This window comes from Euwallacea similis, chromosome 2, assembly GCF_039881205.1.
Source record: "Euwallacea similis isolate ESF13 chromosome 2, ESF131.1, whole genome shotgun sequence".
Taxonomy (NCBI): Eukaryota; Metazoa; Arthropoda; class Insecta; order Coleoptera; family Curculionidae; genus Euwallacea; species Euwallacea similis.
Genome location: NC_089610.1, coordinates 8,875,927 through 8,897,133, shown reverse-complemented (window position 1 = coordinate 8,897,133; position 21,207 = coordinate 8,875,927). Strand labels below are relative to the sequence as shown.

Below are 21,207 nucleotides of genomic sequence, written 5' to 3'. Positions count from 1 at the left end.
TTCCAACTACTCCGGTTACAGATTTTAACTAATTTGACATAAATTACGTGGCGCTACCTGATGGCGATATAATTCCCTCCATTTTTCTTCGATTTATAACCTTAATTCGTTCTCTTCTCGGTTTTCCCTAGGGATTCAACGCATGAAAAAGTTTAAAGGCGGTTTTTTCGGTATTTTTCCTGCAAAAAGTGTCTGACAATCGTTTATCATTTGATTTCTGATATTATTAGTTTCTAAATTAACTATCAAGATGTTTTGGGGTAAGGTTTGAGTCAAGAAATTTCCATTGCATTTTGTCGACCATGCCGCCAGAATTGATAAAGAATCTCGATTTTTGGTTCTTATGAGGTTATCTTCCCTCCACAGGTTTAATAATGGAGCCCGACAGGCGTTATAGTCAGAAAGTCAAAAAATCCTTTCACATATCAATGGCTTCCTTGGATATCAATTCATCTTCTGAAGAACCATCTCAGCTTATGTGCAGCTACGATGGAAGGAACTACTTACTGTGCACGCTTAGAAAACCCGACCTTTTGCAATGTTCCTTGGATTTAGAATTTGCAGTAAACCTCATTAATCCTAATAACTTTAGCAGTTCTTATAGAATTAATTCGTAGGCTGGTACTGAAGTATCATTTGCAGCCAATGGCAAGGCCCATGTTCATCTCACTGGCTACCTTTCAGAAACTGACGATGAGTTGACACTTAATCAATTAGCTGAAGAAGTGGAAGATGAAGAATCAGAAGATGATGCATTTGAAGAAGTGTTCTCCAAGAAAGCTAAGAGACAAAATAATGATAAAGAAAGTGTTCCAGCAAAGAAAACCAAATTATTAAATGGCTCTGCCAAAGTTGAAATTGCTGAAGACGAAGATGAGTCTGATGATCCTGATTTTGATGAGGAGATGGTAAGAAATAGAGTATGGAAAAAAGATGTAAAAGTTTATTGTAAATCATCAGGCAAATGGTGAAGAAGTTGAAGAGGAGGAGGATGATGGAAATGAGTCTGATACTGAGGATGAGGAAGATGAGGATGAGGAGAGTGAAACTGAAGCACCACAAGTGACCACCACAAAGCAAAAGCTTAAAAAAGAACCAGAGGCCAAGCCAGGGACAAGCGAGAAAAAACAGAAACAAACCTTGAAAGGTGGTGTGATTGTTGAGGATTTAGTGGAAGGAAATGGACCTCCAGCTAAAGCTGGTCGCTTTGTGACTGTAAATAATTGTTATTTTCATTGTGGGTAGGCGCAAAAATATTAATCTACAGGTGTACTATGAAGGAAGGCTTCAAAAGAACAATAAACTATTTGATTCAACCTCCAAAGGACCAGGCTTCAAATTCCGTCTAGGAGGAGGGGAAGTGATTAAGGGATGGGATGTGGGCCTAATTGGCATGAAAGTAGGAGGAAAAAGAAAGATTGTATGCCCACCTCAAGCAGCGTAAGTATGGCTTAAAACTGTAAGTAATAATTTTAGTTGCAATTTGCTATATATTTGTAGATATGGAGCTAAAGGATCACCTCCAGCAATTCCCCCTAACTCCACCTTAGTCTTTACAGTTACTCTCAAAAAAATTAAGTAATTAAATCCTCCGTTTATGATAATTATTAAGTTACTTTAAAAAAATTTTTCTATTCTCATTTAATCTGTTAATGTCCTGTTAGTTGTAAAAAAACTACTGTTTTAATGTTTAAGTAATGGATAAAGTTGCTCCATTTTAAATATTTTTCATAAATAAACATTTCCAAGTTTTTATTTTTTTTCTATTCAAAGCTGCTATCTTGCCATAACTTCCCAATCACGGTTCTCTTCCCTTCACACTGAGGACCTGTTTTAAATTTTTTGGATCTTTGTCCAAAGATCCTCTTTCTTTTTGGAGTCGTCCTCGAAGTGTATTTGGCTATTTACACTTAATATTTTCTTACATGAAACTGAAATGATCTATAAAACGACAATAAATACAATAATTATAGAAATTGTTGTTCTTAATCATGGTTTATCGTAGTTTGGTATAATACAAATTCCTAATGTTTGAGCTGCTTTGTACAATACATTTTGCAGATAATATTCTATTGACCTTGATCGACTTTTTGTGATTTATATACTATTACTTGTCAAACACCATAAGATAATACTTTTGACTATAAGATATATGCGAAAACCATATCTTATCTTTCGTAAAAAGTATATGACTGTTTAAATTTTGATCTTCAATATCCTTGACGTTTTTTCTTATTTGCCATATTATTGTATCAATCACAAACACGTTGAATTTCAGCAATTCTGGGGTTTACTACTCAATAAAATGAAAAACCAAAATCGAAACCATTTATATTTAAATCTACAATATTACATCATACAATAACAAAAATAATAAGCAATATTAACAGAGAATAATAAACGATATATAAACTGACATCACAAAAGGTTCGGATAACACTAATATGCTATTTACATGTTGCTCAACTATTTACACTAGTTCTGGAATGAGCTGATATAGAGGCTACGTACATATTTTCGCCTTAGATATTAAGCTGCATACTATGGAATAGGATTTGATGTTTTAGGTACAAAATAGGCCTAGATATGGGGTACGGGTACTATGTACCAAATATGTAATTACTTTCGCTTGTAGCTTCATTGGCTCATCCAAAATACATTTCTTAAAAACCGATGTAGGACTAGACTAAAAATGATATTATTTTAAAAAACAATTATTAGAAATAGAAACAATCCAATTTTGATATAAAACGAGGCGCTTAATAAATGCAGACGAGTAAGGAACAAGATGCTTTAGAGTGACACCCTACTAGATGTAGATACTAATATTGTATTGGCATATACCTACCACCTAAAAATTTTGTAAAAGGTTCAACTATTTATTTAACTGTGACCTTTTGCTTTAAAACGCTTAAGATATTGCTTATTTTGTGCTTCAGTGAATTTCCAGACAAGGTGGGAATGCGTCTCTCGTTTTCAAATTGTGTTACGGATACACGTTCAGCCGCTCGGCATACTCTCAGACGTAGAAAATATCACAATAAGCAGTTAGCCAAAGATCGGTAAAATACTAAAACCATTTTTTTTTAATTCAAGAAGATGCAAAGGTTATTGCTGTATTTATAGAAACTTGATTTAATGAGAATAAGTTACTTCAAATTAGCTAACTCCTATGAAACTCATTTTCACCGTAACTCATCAATCAACCACTCACAACACAAACTCGACTAAATCTACTCTATGGCTTTGCCAATGAAATCAATGAATCTTTTGGCGTATTGCTCTGGATCGCAGGTGCTAATTCCGTCTACGTTCGCCCGATATTTCACTGTTTTGGCGGCTTTTGCAGCCTGTTTTTTCACACCATAATGCGTGAGCACATCTATAATGGCCACGAAGTAAATCTCCTTGACTGGGGCTAATTCACAAGAGGGAATCGCGTAGATGTCTAGCTCGGGGATTATGCCACCTGAAAATGTATCATTGCCTTGGATTTTAAGACATAAGGCACCGTGAAGACTGCAGACTAAACACTCAACCAATAGTTTAGTCTAATCGGGGTGGATCGTCATGTACATGCATTTATTTCTACGAAGAATTGCTGAATGTGTGCACGTAGGTGTGTCTTTATACCAATTAGGGCCACTAGATCAATATATTTGTAACTTTATTTGGGAAATTTCCATAGAAAACACGAAACTGATCAATACCTAGCTTCATTTCCATAACATAATTTCTTTGGTAATGTCGTCAAGATTTTAACCTATTGGCCCTTAAGAAACCAACTAAACTCTCGGCCGACCAAAAATCTCTAGTTTATGGTGGTCCAAAATGTGATTGTAGAAATGCGAGGCAAAGCACAATATACAACATTGGTGACGAGTTAGTGCATTTTATTCGAAGCACAATGTGTTAGAAAGTTGTTAGGAGAAATGAAAATTATGAATAAAACAAATTTTATTAATGTGTTTAATTGGTAGGGTAGGCACTAGAATAATTTAATTGTGGCTTCAAAAAACGTTGACAAGTTGTAGCAATTAGCTTTCCTCGTTTAAGAAAAATTGGAAATTAACTCCGAAATGCGGGCGAGTTTCCTCCAAACTGGTGGAAGGGGAAACAATCCCATTAAATTTTAATGATTTATCCTAGAATTGAATTAATATTGTTATATTACGTTTGTTGAACCATCACTTCACACCCCGACTGAAAGCCCTGCATTTCAAGCATTTTGGTAAGTAAAACAAAGAAAATGTAGTTGACTTTTCCTCACCTGACACGGTGCTAATGTACTGGTAAATTTTGCTGAGTTTACCTTCATATTGGAGACTGTGCTCCCTGAGGTAGTGCGACACTGCATTGGGCGAGTCCGGGGGCGTGTTGAACCCCATCTGCCCTACTCGGTTTTCTAGGCCCGATCCCGACTCGCTGTCGTCAGAATCGGGCGGGTTTTCCGCCTCCAATTCTCGCTGCCTTTGAAGTTCCTGTTCACCCCGTTCCACCTCATGGATTCCTATAAATACGTCCAATAAACTAGCTCAAAAACCATTGAATGTTAAGGGATTTTACCCAAGAGTAAGCTGTAATCCATAAGGTGCAATTTAGTCAGGAAATCCACGTCTGCAGTTAGGGTTTCCATGAGTTTAGCCTTAGCCTCTTCACCTATATAAACCTGAGAAAATTCATTTCAATATCATAAAACTTTTTTTATGCTTTCACAATAGTACCTTCATCTGTTCATTAACAAAATCATTATCTTTTAAAGTTGGCAGTTCCTTTTCTCTCTCTTTGTCTGAAGCCTCCCTATCTACTGTAGAACCTTTAGAAAAACCCTTATCATTGAATTACTGATCTGGTAAAAACTTTTTTATAATTCAATTAAAAAATTCCACCTAAACATAGATAATAATCAATAAAGGAAGCAATATTAGTATTACCTTTTAAATCAAATTTTCTATGGGTACTCAAATGATTGGAGAACACATTCCTCATGACCACAATATAATGCTCCCCATTATCAACAGTCAGCCTATACATTCCCAAGTATTGAGGCAGTAAAGTCTTTCCATGTCTCTCCACAATATACTAAAATTCTGCAATTCAATAGTATTCTTAAAGAGTTTAAAAATGCATTTACAGGGTGATAATGCTTCAGAAATGAGTGCATTCTCTCCACCTCTTCAGAAGTGAGCGTTTTGATAATGAAAAGTTTATCATAGCTTTGGTAGAACTTGGCTCCGCTTTTACCAGCTGAATCATCAGGAAGAGGCTGTGACCTGCATGGAAAAATTTAAATTATATTTAATCTGAGCCAAAGCTATCTCATTCCTACCTAGTCAATGACTCTTTGTAATCCAAATCATCGATTCCAAACCTCTCTCGAATATTCCGGAACACCATAGGGCAGTACTCTTTAACTTTAAAATGAGATGGCATGTTTTCTCTGGAAATATGGTATAAATTTTTAATAACATTTTGAGTAATGGTCTTACTTATTGAAAAGGTGATTATCAATTTTTATCTTGGAGTAAGCTCGGAAATCATCTGGAAGCAACATCACTGGAATGGTGACATGCATTAATTCATTAATCTGGAAAAGACAAGTTCTTGTTTTACACAGTTTTCAAGGCAGCAGAACCAAGAGATTAGGGCAATTCCAAGTGGTCAAATTCCTACACCAGGACTTAGTACAAAAACACTCTTAACTAGAATAATGGAATAAAATTAAGCCTAATGAACTGGCAATTAAAATGTAAAACATTTCAACCTGCTCATGGCCAGTAAAATAGCTGTACTTGGTTGGGCAAAAAAACCCATTAAACTTGCACTTTACTTACCGTGTGATTGATTCCCCACATGAAAACACTGAGAAAAGGTTCGTTGGCCCTGAAAAGCTTGACTTTTTGGTGTTTTACCCGAAAATGTTTCTTTTTTAACTTCGATTGGCCGCTGGAACTCATCATGATGAACTGATCGGTAAAGGTGAAATATCAGTAGGAAGATTCAGGATCACTGCGACATTATAAAGGCCCGCTTTCCGATGAGTAACTTCGCGTTTATCAGAAGTAAACACCCAGCGATTTGTTTGTTTATCTGCGACGAATTATTTCGAAATTGGTAATCAAATTCGGGAAACACACCTTCATTGATTAGTTGTCGTCTGATGACGGAACCGCACGATAATTTTGACAGAAAATTGAAGTTCTGTTCAATGTTCTCGTGTAAATAATATCTATTATGAAGATATTAAAGTAATAATCATATTTTACGTTGTCTACTCAACAGCTGTTAGATTATTGTTTTTCTTTTCATCTTGGAGACATCTGTCACTTCCAATTCTATGCGTTTCTATTAAATTGTACAAGTTTCGTCAATAGAGATTTGTCTTAAAAATATTCTGTGTTTAATTCCCAATTCACTTACAAAAAATACATAAAATGGTCTTAACTGATGGTGTAAAACAACGTCTCTCAATAGTAATAGAGCTCAGTAAAACCGTGTTTCATTACGCCTTCATACCCACAGTTTTGTACTTAGGTAACGTATTATTTTCTTTTTCTGATCAAAATCGTTTTATATTTAACATTAAATGCTTCCAGGATTTAAAAAGGGTGCCGATCCCGGAATGCCTGATATTTCTGTGGCCAAGTAAGTATAGCAGGTGAACCAGAAACACAGATAAATCTCCCATACATTATTTTTCAGTTTACTGTGGTAGGAAAGAGAAGATTTATCTATGCAGAGTGGACGAAATATAATAAAGTCCAAAGAACAAGAAATGTATTGCCATCATAATGCAAAAGCTCTATAATATGTTTATTAACAAATAAAAATGGTAAATTCTGTTCAATGTCTGTTTTAAAATTAACCTAAAAAATATATGTGTACATAAACAAAGCAACTGAAATCTTCAGAAATATTGAGGAGGAAGTTTTGATGAAGAATAGAGTTTATTCAGCACAGAAATATGTGAAAAACCTTTTAAATTTATGAGAAATCCTTATGAAAATCTATTGGACAAAAATTTCCAATATAATAACTTGGCAACGTTGTCCAGTCACATCGTGAAAATTACTCTATCTACTCCGTTCATTCGGAAAGTGTTCCAACTATTCTGTCAAACGTTATCAGAGTGCTACTGTCAACAAATCAGCTGATTTGTTACTTTTGTTTATATTACTTTATAGCAATTTAAAAATTATTTCTGCGGACAGCATAACCCGTTAAATTGTATTAAAATTGAATTAATTTCAGTGGGTAAATGTATTCACCGAAATCGTTTACTCTCTTAAGCTGCCTATACATTATCATCATATCAAAAGTAAAGACTATATTTATACCCCCCTTTTATTATTTGAAGTTGCTTTTATGCAAAAAATTTTAGGTCTCTGCGGACTATTGCGATTTCGGTATATGCGATGAGAATTCAGAATACTGTTGCGGAGAGAATAAATGCTGCAAAAAGACTGTCGATATCTGGTATTATTGGTAAGGCCTGAGCAACTCAATGAAGTTGATGTATTTGACAAAGGTTTTTCTTCATAGGGCAGTAGTGCTATTAGTTATAATTGTTGTAATAATAGCCACGTGTTTCTATATAAAAAAGATGAAAAGTAAGTACACTGCATACAGCAAATTAATCCAGAAGTATGATGAGATTACCATTCAAACTTAAGTAAAGCAATGTAGAAATGCATTTTCTTTTTGTGACTTGTGTAAGAAGGCAAAACCGTCACAAAACGCAAATGTTCATAATGACATTTAATGCATTAGTATGTAAGCTGAATTATAACTAAAAATTATATTATATTTATTGTTCATAGATCTAATTTCCATGGCATTGAGTCTGTTGTGTTTAGTTTTAATTAAGAGATTTTCATGTTCTCCTTTGTGAAATAAATGTGATATTTTATGACTATTTTGTAATAAAACATACTTAAATTTTGTCATTTTTATGAGACAAAAACTTCAAAGTATGATCAATTATCTATTTGAAACAATGAGCATATATAATATAACAAAATACACTTCTCTAGATTAAGCACAATAGTTAAGGTAAAAATGGTGCTAATCCAACTTTGCCTTATGATAGTGTGGGAAGAATATGTATTTATACAATCTTCGAAAATAGAGATCTTGACTACAATCAGGTATCACTCTAGAGATTATAATTACAGATTGATAAAGGCACTTAAAAATTGGCAATTTAAATTATAAAGCCCTTTGGAATGTCACTTTTGTCCTTAACAAAATAATATTTATTAATAACGAAAAAACTGTAGTTAAGCTAAAAATGTATAGCTCCAGGTAAATAGACTATTATAGGAATAATAGTGCAAATCCACAATTTTAACATAAAAAGTGTATTTCTGCGAGTATTAAAAAATCTGCAAGATGTTTTAATATACATTGAATTTTAATTAGCAAAGGAAAATTAAGTCACGAAAATGTTAAAGTATTGAGCATTTAAGTACACCCAATCTTAAGTACTGTAGTGGAAAATGGTGAATGTCAAAACTCTGTCAACAGCAATATCAATATCTCTAAATTACTTTTTTAGACGTAAAACTCTTGTGTTTATTGGCAATAAAACGTTCATTAACCTAATTAAGTGGTATGGCACTAGGTTTGGTTTTGGTGATATTGAGGCCTACCAGCCAACTCCAATAAGTACCTGAAACGTTTTTCTTATCCTCAAAACAATTCTTAAACCTTCATTAATTACATACCTATCAGGATGATCCAACCAATCTGCGGCACTCAATTTTAGAGTCCTTTGTTTCTCCGCCTCTTTGACCTCCCATTTTTTCACCTCCAACTGCTTTTCCCTTTGTACTTGATCACCACAACCCCACACCTCTATGGTTTCAATATTAAAGGGAATCTTCTTATAGTCGATTTTTTCGAATCCTCCATCCACTATTATAATGGGGTCTCTGGGATCTGAACCTGCTCTTAAACCTTGAGGATAACCCCGGACCATTGTGTTAAGATAGAGCAGTTTGGAGCCTTTTTCCAATAACTGGAATCTGTTTAAAGCAGTTATTAGAGAAGAAAAACAGGACTTTTTCTCTTTTACTTCGGTAGTAATTGAAAAACAGCAGCGCCTTCTCCTCCAAAATACTTGTGCGATTCTTTCCATTCACAGGGCGAAGCCACGCAGAACTTTTGATCATTTTGCACGCGAAAAATCACCAAAGTGGGCCCTTTATAGCCAAGTACGTGATGCAAAAACCTATTAGCACCCAGTCCTTGTTCATCAGAGTCGTAGATAAGGGTCCAATGGGAGGGAATTGAACAGGCGATTTTTGAGAGAAAATTCATAGCTGCTAACGCTGCAAGATATTGGTCAATATTGAATTTCTCTTACTAGATTGCTCCCTTACACGTGCCACTGCTGTTAGGAGAATTAGCCCTTTGCGGTCTAGAATATAAGGGCGGTAGGGCTCCTGCTAGTAACCAGGACATGCTCATAGTTAAAAGGTGAGGGTGGGGATTTTTACTTTGTCCAAATGGGGCTGGCTGTTCTAGAACTGGCGTTGTAAGCTCCAACCCTAGGGGAATGTATTTATGACGATTATTTCATTCGATTTATAGGCCAATACATGATGGAAAATGAATGACCGAATTGCTATTAATGCAGAAATTAAATAATACTTTTGCAATCTTGCATTACCACATCTGCTTCAAATCCCTGCAACACAGACCATATAAACAAGAAATAAAACAGAAAAATCATCATATTTATTGTTATTAATTCCAGGCATTAAAGATGCAACATAAAGCCTTTCAAATCATCAACAGGGCAGACCGCATTGGAGGCGAACAGAAAAGGAGAGAAATAAGTTTCTAGAGGACATAAGCAACAAAATGAAACAGAGAAAGCAGTAAACAGTTTTTATCATCGGATTTACCTGTAGGAGTGACGGGCAAAGTAAAATCGACGCCTAAAAAACAAAGGTTTGGATACATAAAAATTATACGGAATCACTTCAAGTGCTCCAGAAACTTTCTATAATCTGTAAAAAAAATTTAATTGATTTTTACCTGTAGCTTCTGGTGGTACGCTCTGATCGATGGTGCGCCAAGCACTGGCCATTGCATGCACAGTGTATCTGTGTAATGGCAAAAGCAGTCTTGGAGCATTATCCAAAAGCCAGTGAGTTACAAATTGAGAAGACAAGCTTTGCTTCAAGTAGAAGCATCCATCAACCACAGCCTATGACATTGATTTGCTCTTTAATGTTCACATTACTATCTTAAAGCCTTGATCTCACCTTAAGGGTCTTACTAATTGACAAACACATCTGAGGACCTCCAGAATAATGGTCCATGCTGACATGATAGGCGCACATGAGCAGAGATTGATAATTTTCGGGAGTTATGATGTTGGTGTTTTTAACAGAATCAAATGTAGACCACATTCCCACCCAAATTTCTACTATTAAATGGTCATCTAGAATCTTTTTGACAAGTTAACAAAGTACTCCGATGTTTGTGTTTAATATTCACTTACAACCAGGTATTTTTCACATAGTTGCTGAAACTCTTCAGTAGGAATGAAGTCAAATTTTGATTCACAGTTTTCTAAAAAGTGTTTAAAGAGCTTTTCGGCCAGTAGGGGATATTTTGGGAATAAATAGCGCTGTTAATGAAGAGTTTTTAATATTATTATAGTTGCGTATTGAGGCTACTTACATAAAACACGTTTTTGGTTATTCCAGGAACATTTTCCTCTGCCATGGATTTGTCAGTCAAAATCTGGATGAAATGAGAAAGTAGGTTTCAGACATTCTATTTATTTATGAGTAGGCATAGGCTGAATGATTTATAAGAGAATATACAGAGCGTGTCCTAAATATATGGCACAAATTTAAGGGAATACTCCTTGGGTCAAAAATAAGTCTCTATAAACAGATATTTGCAATTGCTTCATTTCCAAACAATATTTTAAGGTGACCCGAAACATCATCAAGGATTAGAACAATATATATGATTTTATTGTTAATAAAACAAATAAAACATTGATTTAAATCTTTGAAGAGTGCTTTACATGAAAATAATTCCTAGATCTACATAGTAAAACCCTAGAGGCTCCTTTATAATTTCAAGTGCCTTACTTAAACCAGAGTTTAATTCTTTCATTTTCACAATTTATCTACTTTATTTAGTCCAAAATCTTCATACACTTCAAGTTTCAGAGTTTTTATATGATGCTCCTCCTGCATGATTTTCTCAGTTTTAAGACAAGAAGTTAGAAAGCATGTGTGACTGTTGCACTTGATTTTGTCTTCCAAGGTGCAGTTCCAAGAAATAAGGACAAAAGTAGGAATCTAGACCTAAAATGAGAAGGAAAATATTTTGAAGAATATTATTTTGTTTGTAATAGCTGCTTGCTTGGTCATTATTTTAAAATGGCATTTTGATTGGACTTTGGAAGCTTAATAGGTATTTCCTTAAATTTAACCAAAATGAGTTCAATCGCCCTTTTCAAAGTAGGAAAACACTTTCTACTATTTACTTCAAGATTTTCATTTAATTTTGTTGAAATGACTAGAGACCTAAGTGAATTGGATAGATGCATGACTATTGAGGAGGATTTGTGCACATTTTAATGACAATTGCATTGATCAGGCAATGGATCCTTGATGATGCTAATTACTCAGGAAGGCAAAATGTTAGGTATTACAAAAATTTAATCAATGTCTGAGATCAACATTCCTCATTTTAAGTTAATGTTATTCCAAAATTTAGGAAAATATGTACTGTAAGTGACTACAATTCCTAGCATTTTTAGAGGTTGATTTACTATCTTCTTGTTAGTATAAAATCACCAAAACTGTGGTTCTCCTTGATGGTATTTCAGGCTTGTTTCTGGTTATTTTTCTTACAAATAGGCAAATTCTTAACATCTAATCAGTGGTTAGAGGAAAGGTGAGAAAATAAATATTGATATAATACTTTTTTTTCTATTGGATAATTATGAAAGTTTGCGAATTTTGCTATGGAATTCTGAATCAGTATTAAAAAATGTTTGATGATTATCACATAATCCAAGGAGTATGACAACAAATTTCCATGGAGGACGAGATTCATTTAATATGTGGACAGACTGTATGTATGCTTGTTTCATGTTGAAGCTACAATTCTCTCAGGATTTATCTTGGCAAAAATCACTGAAAGAATGAAACCAAAACGCTAATAAGCTAATTTCTTACCTTAGCCAGTCTCTCGTTGGGCAGCATTAGCTCAAAGGGTTTTTCAAGAACTTGAGACGTAACAGTATCCCTGCGGATGCTTTTGCGGGACCCATTATGGGATGATCCTTGGAATGTTGTGTCGTCAGATTTTTGCGAACCGTGTCCATGGTGATTGCCCATTTTGTAGATGAGTTTTACATGTGATGTTGGGAGAGATAAGCGTGACAAATTTCAATCAATTCCTAGTTTATAGGTGAGAGGTGCAAATAATCAAACAAATCAAATAATAAATTAAAATTTGGCAAATATCAGCTGGTATCAACGGTGATTGGTGACAATTAGTATGGCGTGTTGTCAGATTAGAGAAACTGTGGTAGTATGATGAGAAAATGATCAATTTATTGAGCTAGTTATGCTTTATCATAGATTCTAATTGTAAATTTTGATTATTTCTAATCATTCTCTCGTCTATCTTCAATATTTTTAACGACTTTTAATGTCTTAACCATTCAAACTATATTACAATCTGGCAATGCTGCATGAAGCTGTCAATTTATTCCCGAGCCCACCTATAGACGTTGTTCAACATGCAAAAATTATATTCCATATAAAATATCGTCGCACCACCTAATATTATTTATTCTAATGAATTGACTAATTACCAACCATACGTGCTAAAATTGAATTAAGACACCACAAAGAAGCTTTTCTTTAAAAAACGCCTGAAATAAATAGCAAATTGACAACAATGCAGGCTTTTTCTGGGTCTGCAAAATTGGCAATCACGTTCGCTCCCGGATGCCCGGATTGGATTAGATTGGCCCGGCCCGGAAGTGCTTAAATTAGGGTTGTCTGTTCTGTTGTTAAGTAGGTATAGGAAAGTGCATCATTCCCTGATTTGTTTACTCAAAATATTTGCACGCACCATGTCGATGGATTTTGTTATGTAAGATTGCAGTTTGATCGTTTACGAAGCCTGAAAAGTCTCTCCTGATCTTGAATCCTGAAAGAAGACTTGCAAGGAAGAGTAAGTAAAGTAGCAAGACAATAAGGAAATGTATTTTTAGGTTATGGATTTTATTTTTTGATTATGGTCAAAGGCAGTAATAAAACTAGATTGAACAGTTGACACAAAAAAATAAAATGTAATTTTTGAATAGATATACAAGTTTCCCATTGGTCCACCTTAAAAAACAAATGCCTGTGTCTACAATTAGTCAAACCTCATTGGCTATTTTTGGACATCCTTTGATAAGAGCCTACTTGATTGTAATAGTTGCAGTGAACTGAAGAAATTAAACATTAAACTATCCACGCATTGACAAAGCTTTCAGCACAGACTAGTTATTGATTGGATATTCACAACAAATAAAAATTGCCAAAAATGTTTGTTCGACAGTATTTAACTAAATAATTCAATCACAAGCGTTTTTTTATTGGATAATTATTACTCTGGGTACCACATTGTTTTGAGTCCCCTTCAGCAGGATACTCCGCAATATCCTGTAGTTTAAATAGGTATTATCAGTTAAGAGATAGAGAGAGTGTTTAGTGCTTCCAACATTTTTCAGGTGAGCAGTCAAGATAAACTTTGACAAATTTAAATTAACAAAATTTTGTTTACAAGTATAGATTGCAACAATGTAGTGCCAGTCGTTGATAAAATGCTGAAACAAAGTTCATTTTATGTCTAGAATTATTTAATCCTATCTAAAGTGAGTAGTTGGTTCATTGTTGAATTAATTTGTGAGTTTTCAGTGAGTGTTTCATTGCCATAATTTTGAGGGTAAGGATATGGATACAAGAGTTTAAACAAATTATCTGTTTAATTTATCAAAAAGCCAAGTTTGAAAAAATGTAGTTAAAACTTAGACCAAAATACAAATAATTGCACACTATCCATAACAATAAGTACCATAATTGGGCAATGTACTTGCTAAAATCAATATAATGTGTTCAATAATATAATTGCCCAGCAAGCACTTATATCTATTATGCTGAGAATGTCATTCACTACCTGTTCTACACTAAAGAGCAGGTATTTATTTCATTAAACATCAATTTCAATCATTTTAATAGACACTGAAAAAAAAGGTGTCACAAATAAATGGGATGTGGTTCAGAAAAGTTTCCTCTGAATATAACTTGTACATTGAAATTTCTAGATAATTTTATTAATATACTCCTGCAATCTAAATCAGACAAAAACAATGGTGCACTAAGTGGACTTATGCTTTTTTCACTCCAAATTGCATTAATGTATGTTATCCTAAAATTGTTGTATCACATTGTTTATGAAAATCTCAAAATTTCAGCTAGCAATATGTCAACTGATACAACCACAGAACAATTCTCTCTAAGATGGAACAACTTCCATTCAAACCTAAAGTCTGGCTTTCATGATCTACTGCAGCAGGCTGAAATGGTGGATGTTACTCTCGCAGTTGAAGGCCACTTCCTACAGGCTCACAAAGTGGTACTTTCCATCTGCAGCCCCTATTTCAAACAAATGTTCAAGACAAATCCTTGCAAGCATCCCATTGTGATTCTCAAAGATGTGGGCCATGAAAACATGAAGGATATATTGCAGTTCATGTATATGGGGGAAGTCAGTGTTTTGCGGGAGAATCTGTCAGTTTTTTTAAGAACTGCAGAAGTGCTACAAGTGAAGGGACTCACGGGGGATGATCCAGTAAGTCTGCTCAAAAAAGATTTTTTTTATGTTACATAAAATAATCACTTGTACAGGGAGAGGAGACATGTTCTCAACCAAAAGAAAACAACAAACCTGAAGACTCTAATGATCTTTATGAACAACTAATAGAAACCACTTCTGATGTTGACATGCCTCAGTACTCTCAATCAACCCCTCCTCCTCAAACATCCCCACTACCCTTAAATTGCCCGAAGAAACAATCAAAGACCTCCTCCTCCCCTTCTAATGCTTCTAAAAGACTGAAAATCTCTGAGACCTATTCGGGAGGAGGAGGAGGAGGAGGTTATAATCGTCTGTTGCTGAAGACTGAAGAGAGTGACATGCCAAAGCCTAGTGTGGACTACAATAGCTGTGATTTTACTAATGCGACTCAAGTGAGAGATTTGAAGCCAGTTGTAGGAGAAGTTGATGAAGCCAAAGATTATTCCAAAAGTGCAGAAAGAGTGTGGAAGGGAGAGAATGTGCCGTTGCAGGCACACATTGAGACGATTGCAGGGATGAGTGGTGGGGAGCAGGGAAGCTCAGAACAAGGTAGAGGATTAGCATAGTTTTGGATTTTGCTGATTTGTTTATTTTGCTGTATTGAAAGATTTGATTTTATTGTCTGTTATCAGGCAAATGTTAAATGAAATTAACAGAGAAATTCTTCTAAACTGAAATGGTTTAATAATGGATTCTTACCTGTTGAAAAAATATTGAAAAGGAAAACTTTATTTTTGAGTTATTATAAAATGATGGCAACTGTCAACTGTAAAAAACACAATCAGTCGAACAAGAACAATTGCAAGATTACGTCACTGAGATATTTAATTGTATAAAAGTTCCGGCAATAAATTATTAGTAAATGAATGAATAATAACTTCACGTTGAATGTTTCGGAATTTAGAATAATTCCGAACTATTATACAGAGTGTCAGGGTTTTATTGTAGCAGGGCTTTAACCATGTATTCTTTACCTAAAAAAAGTGCAGTTTTGCTATATAAAATATATTCGATAAAACGCTTCCATGCCGTAATACAAGGTGTAAAAATTTCAGAATTCTTTAAAATTTGATTTTACATTTTCAGTTTTTGAGATATTAAGTTAAAATTTTGTGTGTAAAATCGCCTTAATAATAATCCAATGGGAATAGAGAAACCATGTTTATCTTACCAACATTTATTGTGCATCTGGAAATCCAAATGGGAATTTAAACAAAGTATATGCACTTCTATGGGAAAATCATGTTTATTCCTAAATGTTTTTTAAAAACTGTGTTGGACACGGATACACTGCAAGAGGCGAAAAACTTCGGAAAAAGATAGCTACTGGCGGAAGAACCGGTCCTAAAATAATTTTGAACATGTGCTTGGCGCGATAGCCGCAATATTGTATCACATCCATGGTTAAATGCAGACCGGGGATTGGTCCATTCACCCGTTTTCATCTAAACAACTTTGCGGTTTTATGCTGATAACTTGCCAAGCACGCTGTAGCGCAATAAATAATATTTATGCTTTTCGGCTTCTTTTTTCCTCGCGCACAATTTGTTTCCAATAAATGATTAAAAATCGCTTTTTTTTAAAAATTTATTTCCAGTTATTTTTGTTGATTAGTTTTTGTATTTGTTTTTGCATGGTAAGTAGCGTTTTGTAATAACACACTAATACGATACAAATAACCTTGCTAATGCTGTATTTTAAACCGTTTTGCAGCGATTTGACGACTATAGGATAACCCAATAATTAATGGCATGCTAAACGCTAAATCGTACCTAAAACCCACTTTGTTTGTGTAAGTAGAACCCCAGTAATTGAGCCAGGTTCGTATAAGTCACTGGGCGATTTATCAGGTTTCAGCTAAGATTTTAAGTCGCATTTTCGACTGACGTATATTGTAACTAGTGACAACTTATCTGGTGACTGATAAACCCAACCTTAGTGCTATGAGGGATATTAAAATTCTATATTAATTAATTTAAATGAAAATTAGAATGCATAGTTGTGCGTGGTTAAAACTTAACAATAATTACATAAACTACCACGATTATTTCAAGACCATTCCTCTTTTGTCCTTCAGGTACAAATCTGCCCACAAAAAGCGAGCATAGAAGTGTGTTTAAACACGGCTACCAATGTGAGCAATGTCTGAAACGATTTTCAAGGCGAGATCACCTGCGCACGCACGAGAAAAATATCCATGGATCCGACGCAGGGCCATTCAAATGCCTGATCTGCGAACAATTGTACAAAAACACGGAAAGTTTGAGGAAACACATCTCCAAATTTCATTTCACCAATCTCAGCGAGTTGGTGAATAAAGTGGAAGTTAAGGCCTAAATATATATGTGTGTATAATGAGGAAATGAAGAAGCTAGTTACCGTTTACTTATGTGGAAATAAATTTTGATGTTTGAAACTACCTTTGAGGAAGACATCACTTCAGTTTCTAGGCACCTTGTTAGTGAATAAGATATTCTTGTGCCATTTCTTACTCTGATACTAGTCCTAGAAAGTTAGGTTTCACAGTCTGCTTCCGGGAGGACTGAGAAAGATATTGATGTTTTTAATCTAGTTTATTTTATTCTTAATTTAAGAATTAATACGTGTTTAAATGCGAAATTGCGTGGGGTTACAGCACTGAACATATAATCATAGAAAGTTCACTCGACCGTGGCACCTTATCCAGTCAAATGCAAATCAAAGCAACATGGATGAAATCCGAAAAAACAGGAGTATTCACAATTATTCCGTTGCCTATATGGCTCACGTTTATTATCCAATGTTACGCTAAAGTAAATAAAGTTGCAGCTTTACTGCCACCGCTCTGCAGAAACACGCAGAGGAGAGACAGAACATAAAGGCGTATTTAAGTGAACGATGTTGTGCCTATTGTTTTATTTCAGCTCTAGTAGCAGTCTAGTATGAAGTACGTAATGGAACCTTTAATCAAGTGGCTTTTTTTATGATAAGTATGTTAGGTGATTATAGTATTGTTCATTTGCATATTTCTGGTACTTTTTTCTATAATTACCCGTATTTTTCACCTGCTACCGAACACGGAATTAAATTCTATTTTTTACGTTATAGGTGTCATACACCAGTGCATCCCAGATTTGATCTAGATTTGTTGTAGATACCTATTGTTAGATATACCTAAGTATAACGAGCTACTTTTTAAAACTATAATTCTCAATGCGTACTGTGTATTTCTAAAGTTTTAACGTTACCTACATGACTAAAAATTTACCGAACCGTTATGTAATTAATTAATATAATAGGTAAGTGCCTTAAATATTTTTATAAACATTTTAATAAACATCACAGTAAAGAAAAGTGTTTGATTTGCCTTTTGATATTTTATAGCAGAACATCTACTGCAGCTTAAATAAATTTCCAGACTCTGCCCTCTACCCGACAGACGCCAAAGGCCACGTTTTCTGCCCATATTGTTGTAGAAAGTTCGTCAACAGATACAATCTCAAAGTCCATATTCGGGACAAACACGAATCCAAATCCAGCACAGATTTGGATTGTCAGGTTTGCGGGAAAACCATGCGCAACCAGAGCTGCCTCAGGGTACATTTATACCATCATCGTAAGCAACAAATGGAGGCCGAGAATAAATGGAATGTTGTTAGCTGAAACTTGGAGATCCAACGGGAAATTGCATGTTTACAATGAACTTCTTGAGGCAGCTGTAAAGTCACCAGAAGTTGTAGCTGAATGAAGATAATACTCAGCAGTTAGTTCAGGAAGGCAAAAGAATATTTCTCATAACAGAATTAGATTATTCATATTGTTTTTTTTATTATTAATGGAAATTATGATAATTGTGACCATTTAGTAATATATTTATATCTATTTTTACCGAAGTTAGTTCATTTTTTTGTGAGTAATTTAAGGCAATAAATGCAATAATAGTGCAAGGAGAAGGGAACAGACTTTAAATATAAATGTCAATTGGTGAGTTTTACCGGTTTCTCGGTTTTTCATGATATAAAATTTTAAAATTTTCTTCTCCAGAAAAAAATTCCAATAGAATTTTTTACCTTAAGGGCCAAATTATTAATGTTCTGTTAACTTTGACTACAGACTAATTTCCATAGAAACATTTCAGTAGAGCCTAGATATTGGAAAAATTCTCGGTTTTTATGAACAAAATCTTTATGGTTATAGTGTTAACAGCACATTAATAATTTGGCCTTATATCGAAAATTTACTAGTTATACACGTTATCTATTTAATTTGTTATTATGTTATTTATTTATAATGGGAAATCATTAAAAAAACTCACAGTAGTCGAACCGTTGGTGAACCGTGAAAGTAGAGCGTTGATTAAACCATTTTATATTTACTATCAAACAGATGAACATATCCAAGACGTGCTTTTAACATTACAACGCCCACTTAAGGTTTCTTTAATGATCACCCTTTATTCGTGCATTGTTGATATTGTTTTATTATTATTTAAATAAGCGTGGGCCTGTTAATAAATGTTATATGTAAATATTTGCTCGCCATTATATGTATTGTGTGAAACGCTACAAATTTACCCAATTTCCTGTCCTGAAATAATTAGAGTCTACGTAGGAGCAATCTCCTTCTCCATGCGAGTCAACTGAATGTTCCTATCGGTCTGACTTGCAGGCCCCGCAAACTCCCTCTGTCTTAATCGAGCCCTCAAATCAAAACATCGAATGTCCGACATCAAAGACTGATTTTTGTTATCGAACTCGCGATCGGTTGCCACTTGCTGATCTTCCAGGGCGTTTAATGTGGCCTTTGCCTGGCTGATTTTGTCCTGCAGGTCCTTTCTGGTTTGGCGTAATTGCGTGACTTCGTCCTTAAGTCCTCGCTCGGCTTCGTCTCTTGCAAGCTCAAATCCTGGACGATACGACCTAGAAGTGCAATCTAATTCGTTTGGTATTGCAAAAACCATAGCTGTAACTTTACCTGTTTTCAAGTCGAGTTTCTGCCAACTTCAGAGCTTCAGTTTTGGTTTGCAAAGACTCTTCTAGAGTGTGTATCTCTTTTTTCACCTGAAGATGCAGAAATAAAAAAAAAAATAGAATATTTGACATTGTACTTTTTCCATTTCTTCGCGCATCTTCAATTGCTGCCATGCAATTTCATTGCGCGCCTTTTGCGTTTGGTAAATGCGTTTGCGCAAAATGAAATCGACTCTATCGCGCTGCGCTAACATGTCGTTTTTGACCCTTTCTCGGACGACAAATACAGCCTCTTTTAGTCTCAGTGTGTCCACTAATTCGTCATCGGCTAGAAGTTTCACGTGTCTACTATGTTCCAGCCATCCCTCGTATGGAATTGAACTAGAAAGATTTTTTTAATAAATTGTTATTAAGGAATTGCTTTTGGTCTACTTTTTGACTATGCGCAATGGGTCATATTTGAAGCTGATGGTGGCGCAATTCTTGTCCAAAGTAAGTTGGTCTTTATCAATGTCTATGGCTTCTTGTTTGTCGCTTATATGCAGATTTAGTTTAAAGCGAACCTCGTTCAGTTTATTAATTTTCTCCCAGGCAGTTTGGCATCGCTCAATCAGCATCTTCTTAGCCCCTTCCACCACGCATAGCTCCTATGAGGTTTTGAAGGAATTTTTTGATTACATAGTTATAAAAAAAGTTACTTTTTTTAATTCTGTGTCTCCTTCGTCGTGAGTGAGCTCAGAGCCTTGCCTGTTGTCTCTCATGGAAATACACTCTGAAATTATCTCAAGAGGAATTCCTAGAGACTCGATTTGTTTTTCGGTCTCGTATTTTTCGTCTTTCAAGCTGCCCATCTCTTTGTCTATTCGTTTGAGGCACGATTCTAACACTGCCTAAGAAAGAAATTTGTGTTAATAACTAGTGAAATGGCAACAAGCGCTGTTCTTTGATCTAAGCAGCGTGCCTGGAGTGTATGCGAGTGACAAGGATGACGAGATAAATGTAAGAGTTACAACAGCTTTGCGATGTTGCCGATGGTAATCAGTTTCAACGAAACTGGAGAAATAAATTTGGAAGTTTTTGAAATATTTTCGAAAATTTTTCTCTTCAATATCACACCTTCCATCTATCCAATTCAGTAACCCGATCGCCCAATCGAACGTTATTGTGGTAAGTGTCCCAATCGGCCTTGATGTTGGTCTCATTTCGGAGCTGTCTTGCCTCATGTCTCAGATTGAAGGCATCTTTTCTTCTCTCGTCGTTGATTTGCTGTAGTTCCCATTGCTTTGCTAACCAGTCATCGAGTCCGATATGGGGGAGAGGTTTCTCGTAAGTAACTACAGACATTCCTGGACCAAATTGTGCT

The 21,207-nt window shown here is 35.0% G+C and overlaps 6 protein-coding genes across 12 annotated transcripts; 3 read left to right on the top strand and 3 right to left on the bottom strand.

Annotated features, from left to right (window-relative positions):
• Positions 1–95: 95 nt before the first annotated feature.
• On the top strand, positions 96–1,751 carry Fkbp39 (FK506-binding protein 39kD). Its single transcript, XM_066405426.1, has 6 exons — positions 96–260; positions 367–563; positions 618–908; positions 961–1,215; positions 1,268–1,440; positions 1,501–1,751. Exons 1-6 carry the CDS (start codon positions 251–253, stop codon positions 1,580–1,582), a joined length of 1,008 nt encoding a protein of 335 aa, XP_066261523.1. The 5' UTR covers positions 96–250; the 3' UTR covers positions 1,583–1,751.
• Positions 1,752–2,314: 563 nt separating this feature from the next.
• On the bottom strand, positions 2,315–6,160 carry PIP4K (phosphatidylinositol 5-phosphate 4-kinase). 3 transcript variants are annotated; one of them, XM_066404555.1, is made up of 9 exons: positions 5,835–6,160; positions 5,490–5,587; positions 5,330–5,440; positions 5,135–5,273; positions 4,935–5,082; positions 4,725–4,816; positions 4,567–4,669; positions 4,271–4,510; positions 2,315–3,469 (listed from the first exon to the last, which is right to left on the bottom strand). In XM_066404555.1, the coding sequence occupies exons 1-9, from the start codon at positions 5,958–5,960 to the stop codon at positions 3,234–3,236; spliced, it is 1,293 nt and encodes a 430-aa protein (XP_066260652.1). In that variant the 5' UTR covers positions 5,961–6,160; the 3' UTR covers positions 2,315–3,233. The 3 variants fall into 3 exon arrangements, with proteins under 3 accessions (XP_066260652.1, XP_066260660.1, XP_066260667.1); XM_066404563.1 differs by having other exon boundaries at positions 4,313–4,510; XM_066404570.1 differs by lacking the exon at positions 5,330–5,440.
• A 193-nt stretch (positions 6,161–6,353) lies between these two features.
• Tom7 (Translocase of outer membrane 7) lies at positions 6,354–20,425 on the top strand. Its single transcript, XM_066400830.1, has 4 exons — positions 6,354–6,534; positions 6,597–6,645; positions 6,703–6,722; positions 20,416–20,425. Exons 1-3 carry the CDS (start codon positions 6,435–6,437, stop codon positions 6,713–6,715), a joined length of 162 nt encoding a protein of 53 aa, XP_066256927.1. The 5' UTR covers positions 6,354–6,434; the 3' UTR covers positions 6,716–6,722; positions 20,416–20,425.
• LOC136417441 (uncharacterized) lies at positions 7,972–12,554 on the bottom strand. 2 transcript variants are annotated; one of them, XM_066403133.1, is made up of 10 exons: positions 12,216–12,554; positions 10,696–10,758; positions 10,514–10,642; positions 10,275–10,460; positions 10,045–10,216; positions 9,912–9,944; positions 9,384–9,551; positions 9,077–9,332; positions 8,727–9,026; positions 7,972–8,671 (listed from the first exon to the last, which is right to left on the bottom strand). In XM_066403133.1, exons 1-10 carry the CDS (start codon positions 12,375–12,377, stop codon positions 8,620–8,622), a joined length of 1,521 nt encoding a protein of 506 aa, XP_066259230.1. In that variant the 5' UTR covers positions 12,378–12,554; the 3' UTR covers positions 7,972–8,619. The 2 variants fall into 2 exon arrangements, with proteins under 2 accessions (XP_066259230.1, XP_066259237.1); XM_066403140.1 differs by lacking the exon at positions 9,912–9,944 and having other exon boundaries at positions 12,216–12,553.
• LOC136415898 (protein bric-a-brac 2-like) lies at positions 12,898–19,404 on the top strand. 4 transcript variants are annotated; one of them, XM_066400819.1, is made up of 4 exons: positions 12,898–13,228; positions 14,517–14,889; positions 14,946–15,444; positions 18,293–19,404. In XM_066400819.1, exons 2-4 carry the CDS (start codon positions 14,521–14,523, stop codon positions 18,535–18,537), a joined length of 1,113 nt encoding a protein of 370 aa, XP_066256916.1. In that variant the 5' UTR covers positions 12,898–13,228; positions 14,517–14,520; the 3' UTR covers positions 18,538–19,404. The 4 variants fall into 4 exon arrangements, with proteins under 4 accessions (XP_066256916.1, XP_066256906.1, XP_066256888.1 ...); XM_066400809.1 differs by lacking the exon at positions 18,293–19,404 and adding an exon at positions 16,973–18,227 and having other exon boundaries at positions 12,898–13,224; positions 14,513–14,889; XM_066400791.1 differs by lacking the exon at positions 18,293–19,404 and adding an exon at positions 16,973–18,227.
• Positions 19,478–21,198, bottom strand: LOC136415895 (tektin-2). Its single transcript, XM_066400776.1, has 6 exons — positions 20,961–21,198; positions 20,543–20,734; positions 20,277–20,491; positions 19,982–20,225; positions 19,849–19,934; positions 19,478–19,793 (listed from the first exon to the last, which is right to left on the bottom strand). The coding sequence occupies exons 1-6, from the start codon at positions 21,186–21,188 to the stop codon at positions 19,478–19,480; spliced, it is 1,281 nt and encodes a 426-aa protein (XP_066256873.1). The 5' UTR covers positions 21,189–21,198.
• Positions 21,199–21,207: the final 9 nt, after the last annotated feature.

Excerpts from the sequence above, each read along its gene's own strand:
- Fkbp39 (XM_066405426.1), top strand. Across the intron at positions 1,216-1,267 it reads AAGCTGGTCGCTTTGTGACT|GTGTACTATGAAGGAAGGCT; the intron begins GTAAATAATTGT and ends ATTAATCTACAG. Across the intron at positions 1,441-1,500 it reads GTATGCCCACCTCAAGCAGC|ATATGGAGCTAAAGGATCAC; the intron begins GTAAGTATGGCT and ends ATATATTTGTAG.
- PIP4K (XM_066404555.1), bottom strand. The coding sequence starts at position 5,960 with ATGATGAGTTCCAGCGGCCAATCGAAGTTAAAAAAGAAACATTTTCGG. Across the intron at positions 5,441-5,489 it reads GATAATCACCTTTTCAATAA|AGAAAACATGCCATCTCATT; the intron begins GTAAGACCATTA and ends CCATATTTCCAG. Across the intron at positions 4,670-4,724 it reads TTGTTAATGAACAGATGAAG|GTTTATATAGGTGAAGAGGC; the intron begins GTACTATTGTGA and ends GAATTTTCTCAG.
- LOC136415895 (XM_066400776.1), bottom strand. The coding sequence starts at position 21,188 with ATGTCTGTAGTTACTTACGAGAAACCTCTCCCCCATATCGGACTCGAT. Across the intron at positions 19,935-19,981 it reads TGCGCGAAGAAATGGAAAAA|GTGAAAAAAGAGATACACAC; the intron begins GTACAATGTCAA and ends CTGCATCTTCAG. Across the intron at positions 19,794-19,848 it reads GAAACTCGACTTGAAAACAG|GTCGTATCGTCCAGGATTTG; the intron begins GTAAAGTTACAG and ends TTGCACTTCTAG.
- LOC136415898 (XM_066400809.1), top strand. The coding sequence starts at position 14,521 with ATGTCAACTGATACAACCACAGAACAATTCTCTCTAAGATGGAACAAC. Across the intron at positions 14,890-14,945 it reads GACTCACGGGGGATGATCCA|GGAGAGGAGACATGTTCTCA; the intron begins GTAAGTCTGCTC and ends TCACTTGTACAG. Across the intron at positions 15,445-16,972 it reads GCAGGGAAGCTCAGAACAAG|GTACAAATCTGCCCACAAAA; the intron begins GTAGAGGATTAG and ends TTTGTCCTTCAG.
- LOC136417441 (XM_066403133.1), bottom strand. The coding sequence starts at position 12,377 with ATGGGCAATCACCATGGACACGGTTCGCAAAAATCTGACGACACAACA. Across the intron at positions 10,643-10,695 it reads TAACCAAAAACGTGTTTTAT|CGCTATTTATTCCCAAAATA; the intron begins GTAAGTAGCCTC and ends CTTCATTAACAG. Across the intron at positions 9,552-9,911 it reads TTTGCCCGTCACTCCTACAG|GGTTGGAGCTTACAACGCCA; the intron begins GTAAATCCGATG and ends ACATTCCCCTAG.
- Tom7 (XM_066400830.1), top strand. The coding sequence starts at position 6,435 with ATGGTCTTAACTGATGGTGTAAAACAACGTCTCTCAATAGTAATAGAG. Across the intron at positions 6,535-6,596 it reads ACCCACAGTTTTGTACTTAG|GATTTAAAAAGGGTGCCGAT; the intron begins GTAACGTATTAT and ends AAATGCTTCCAG.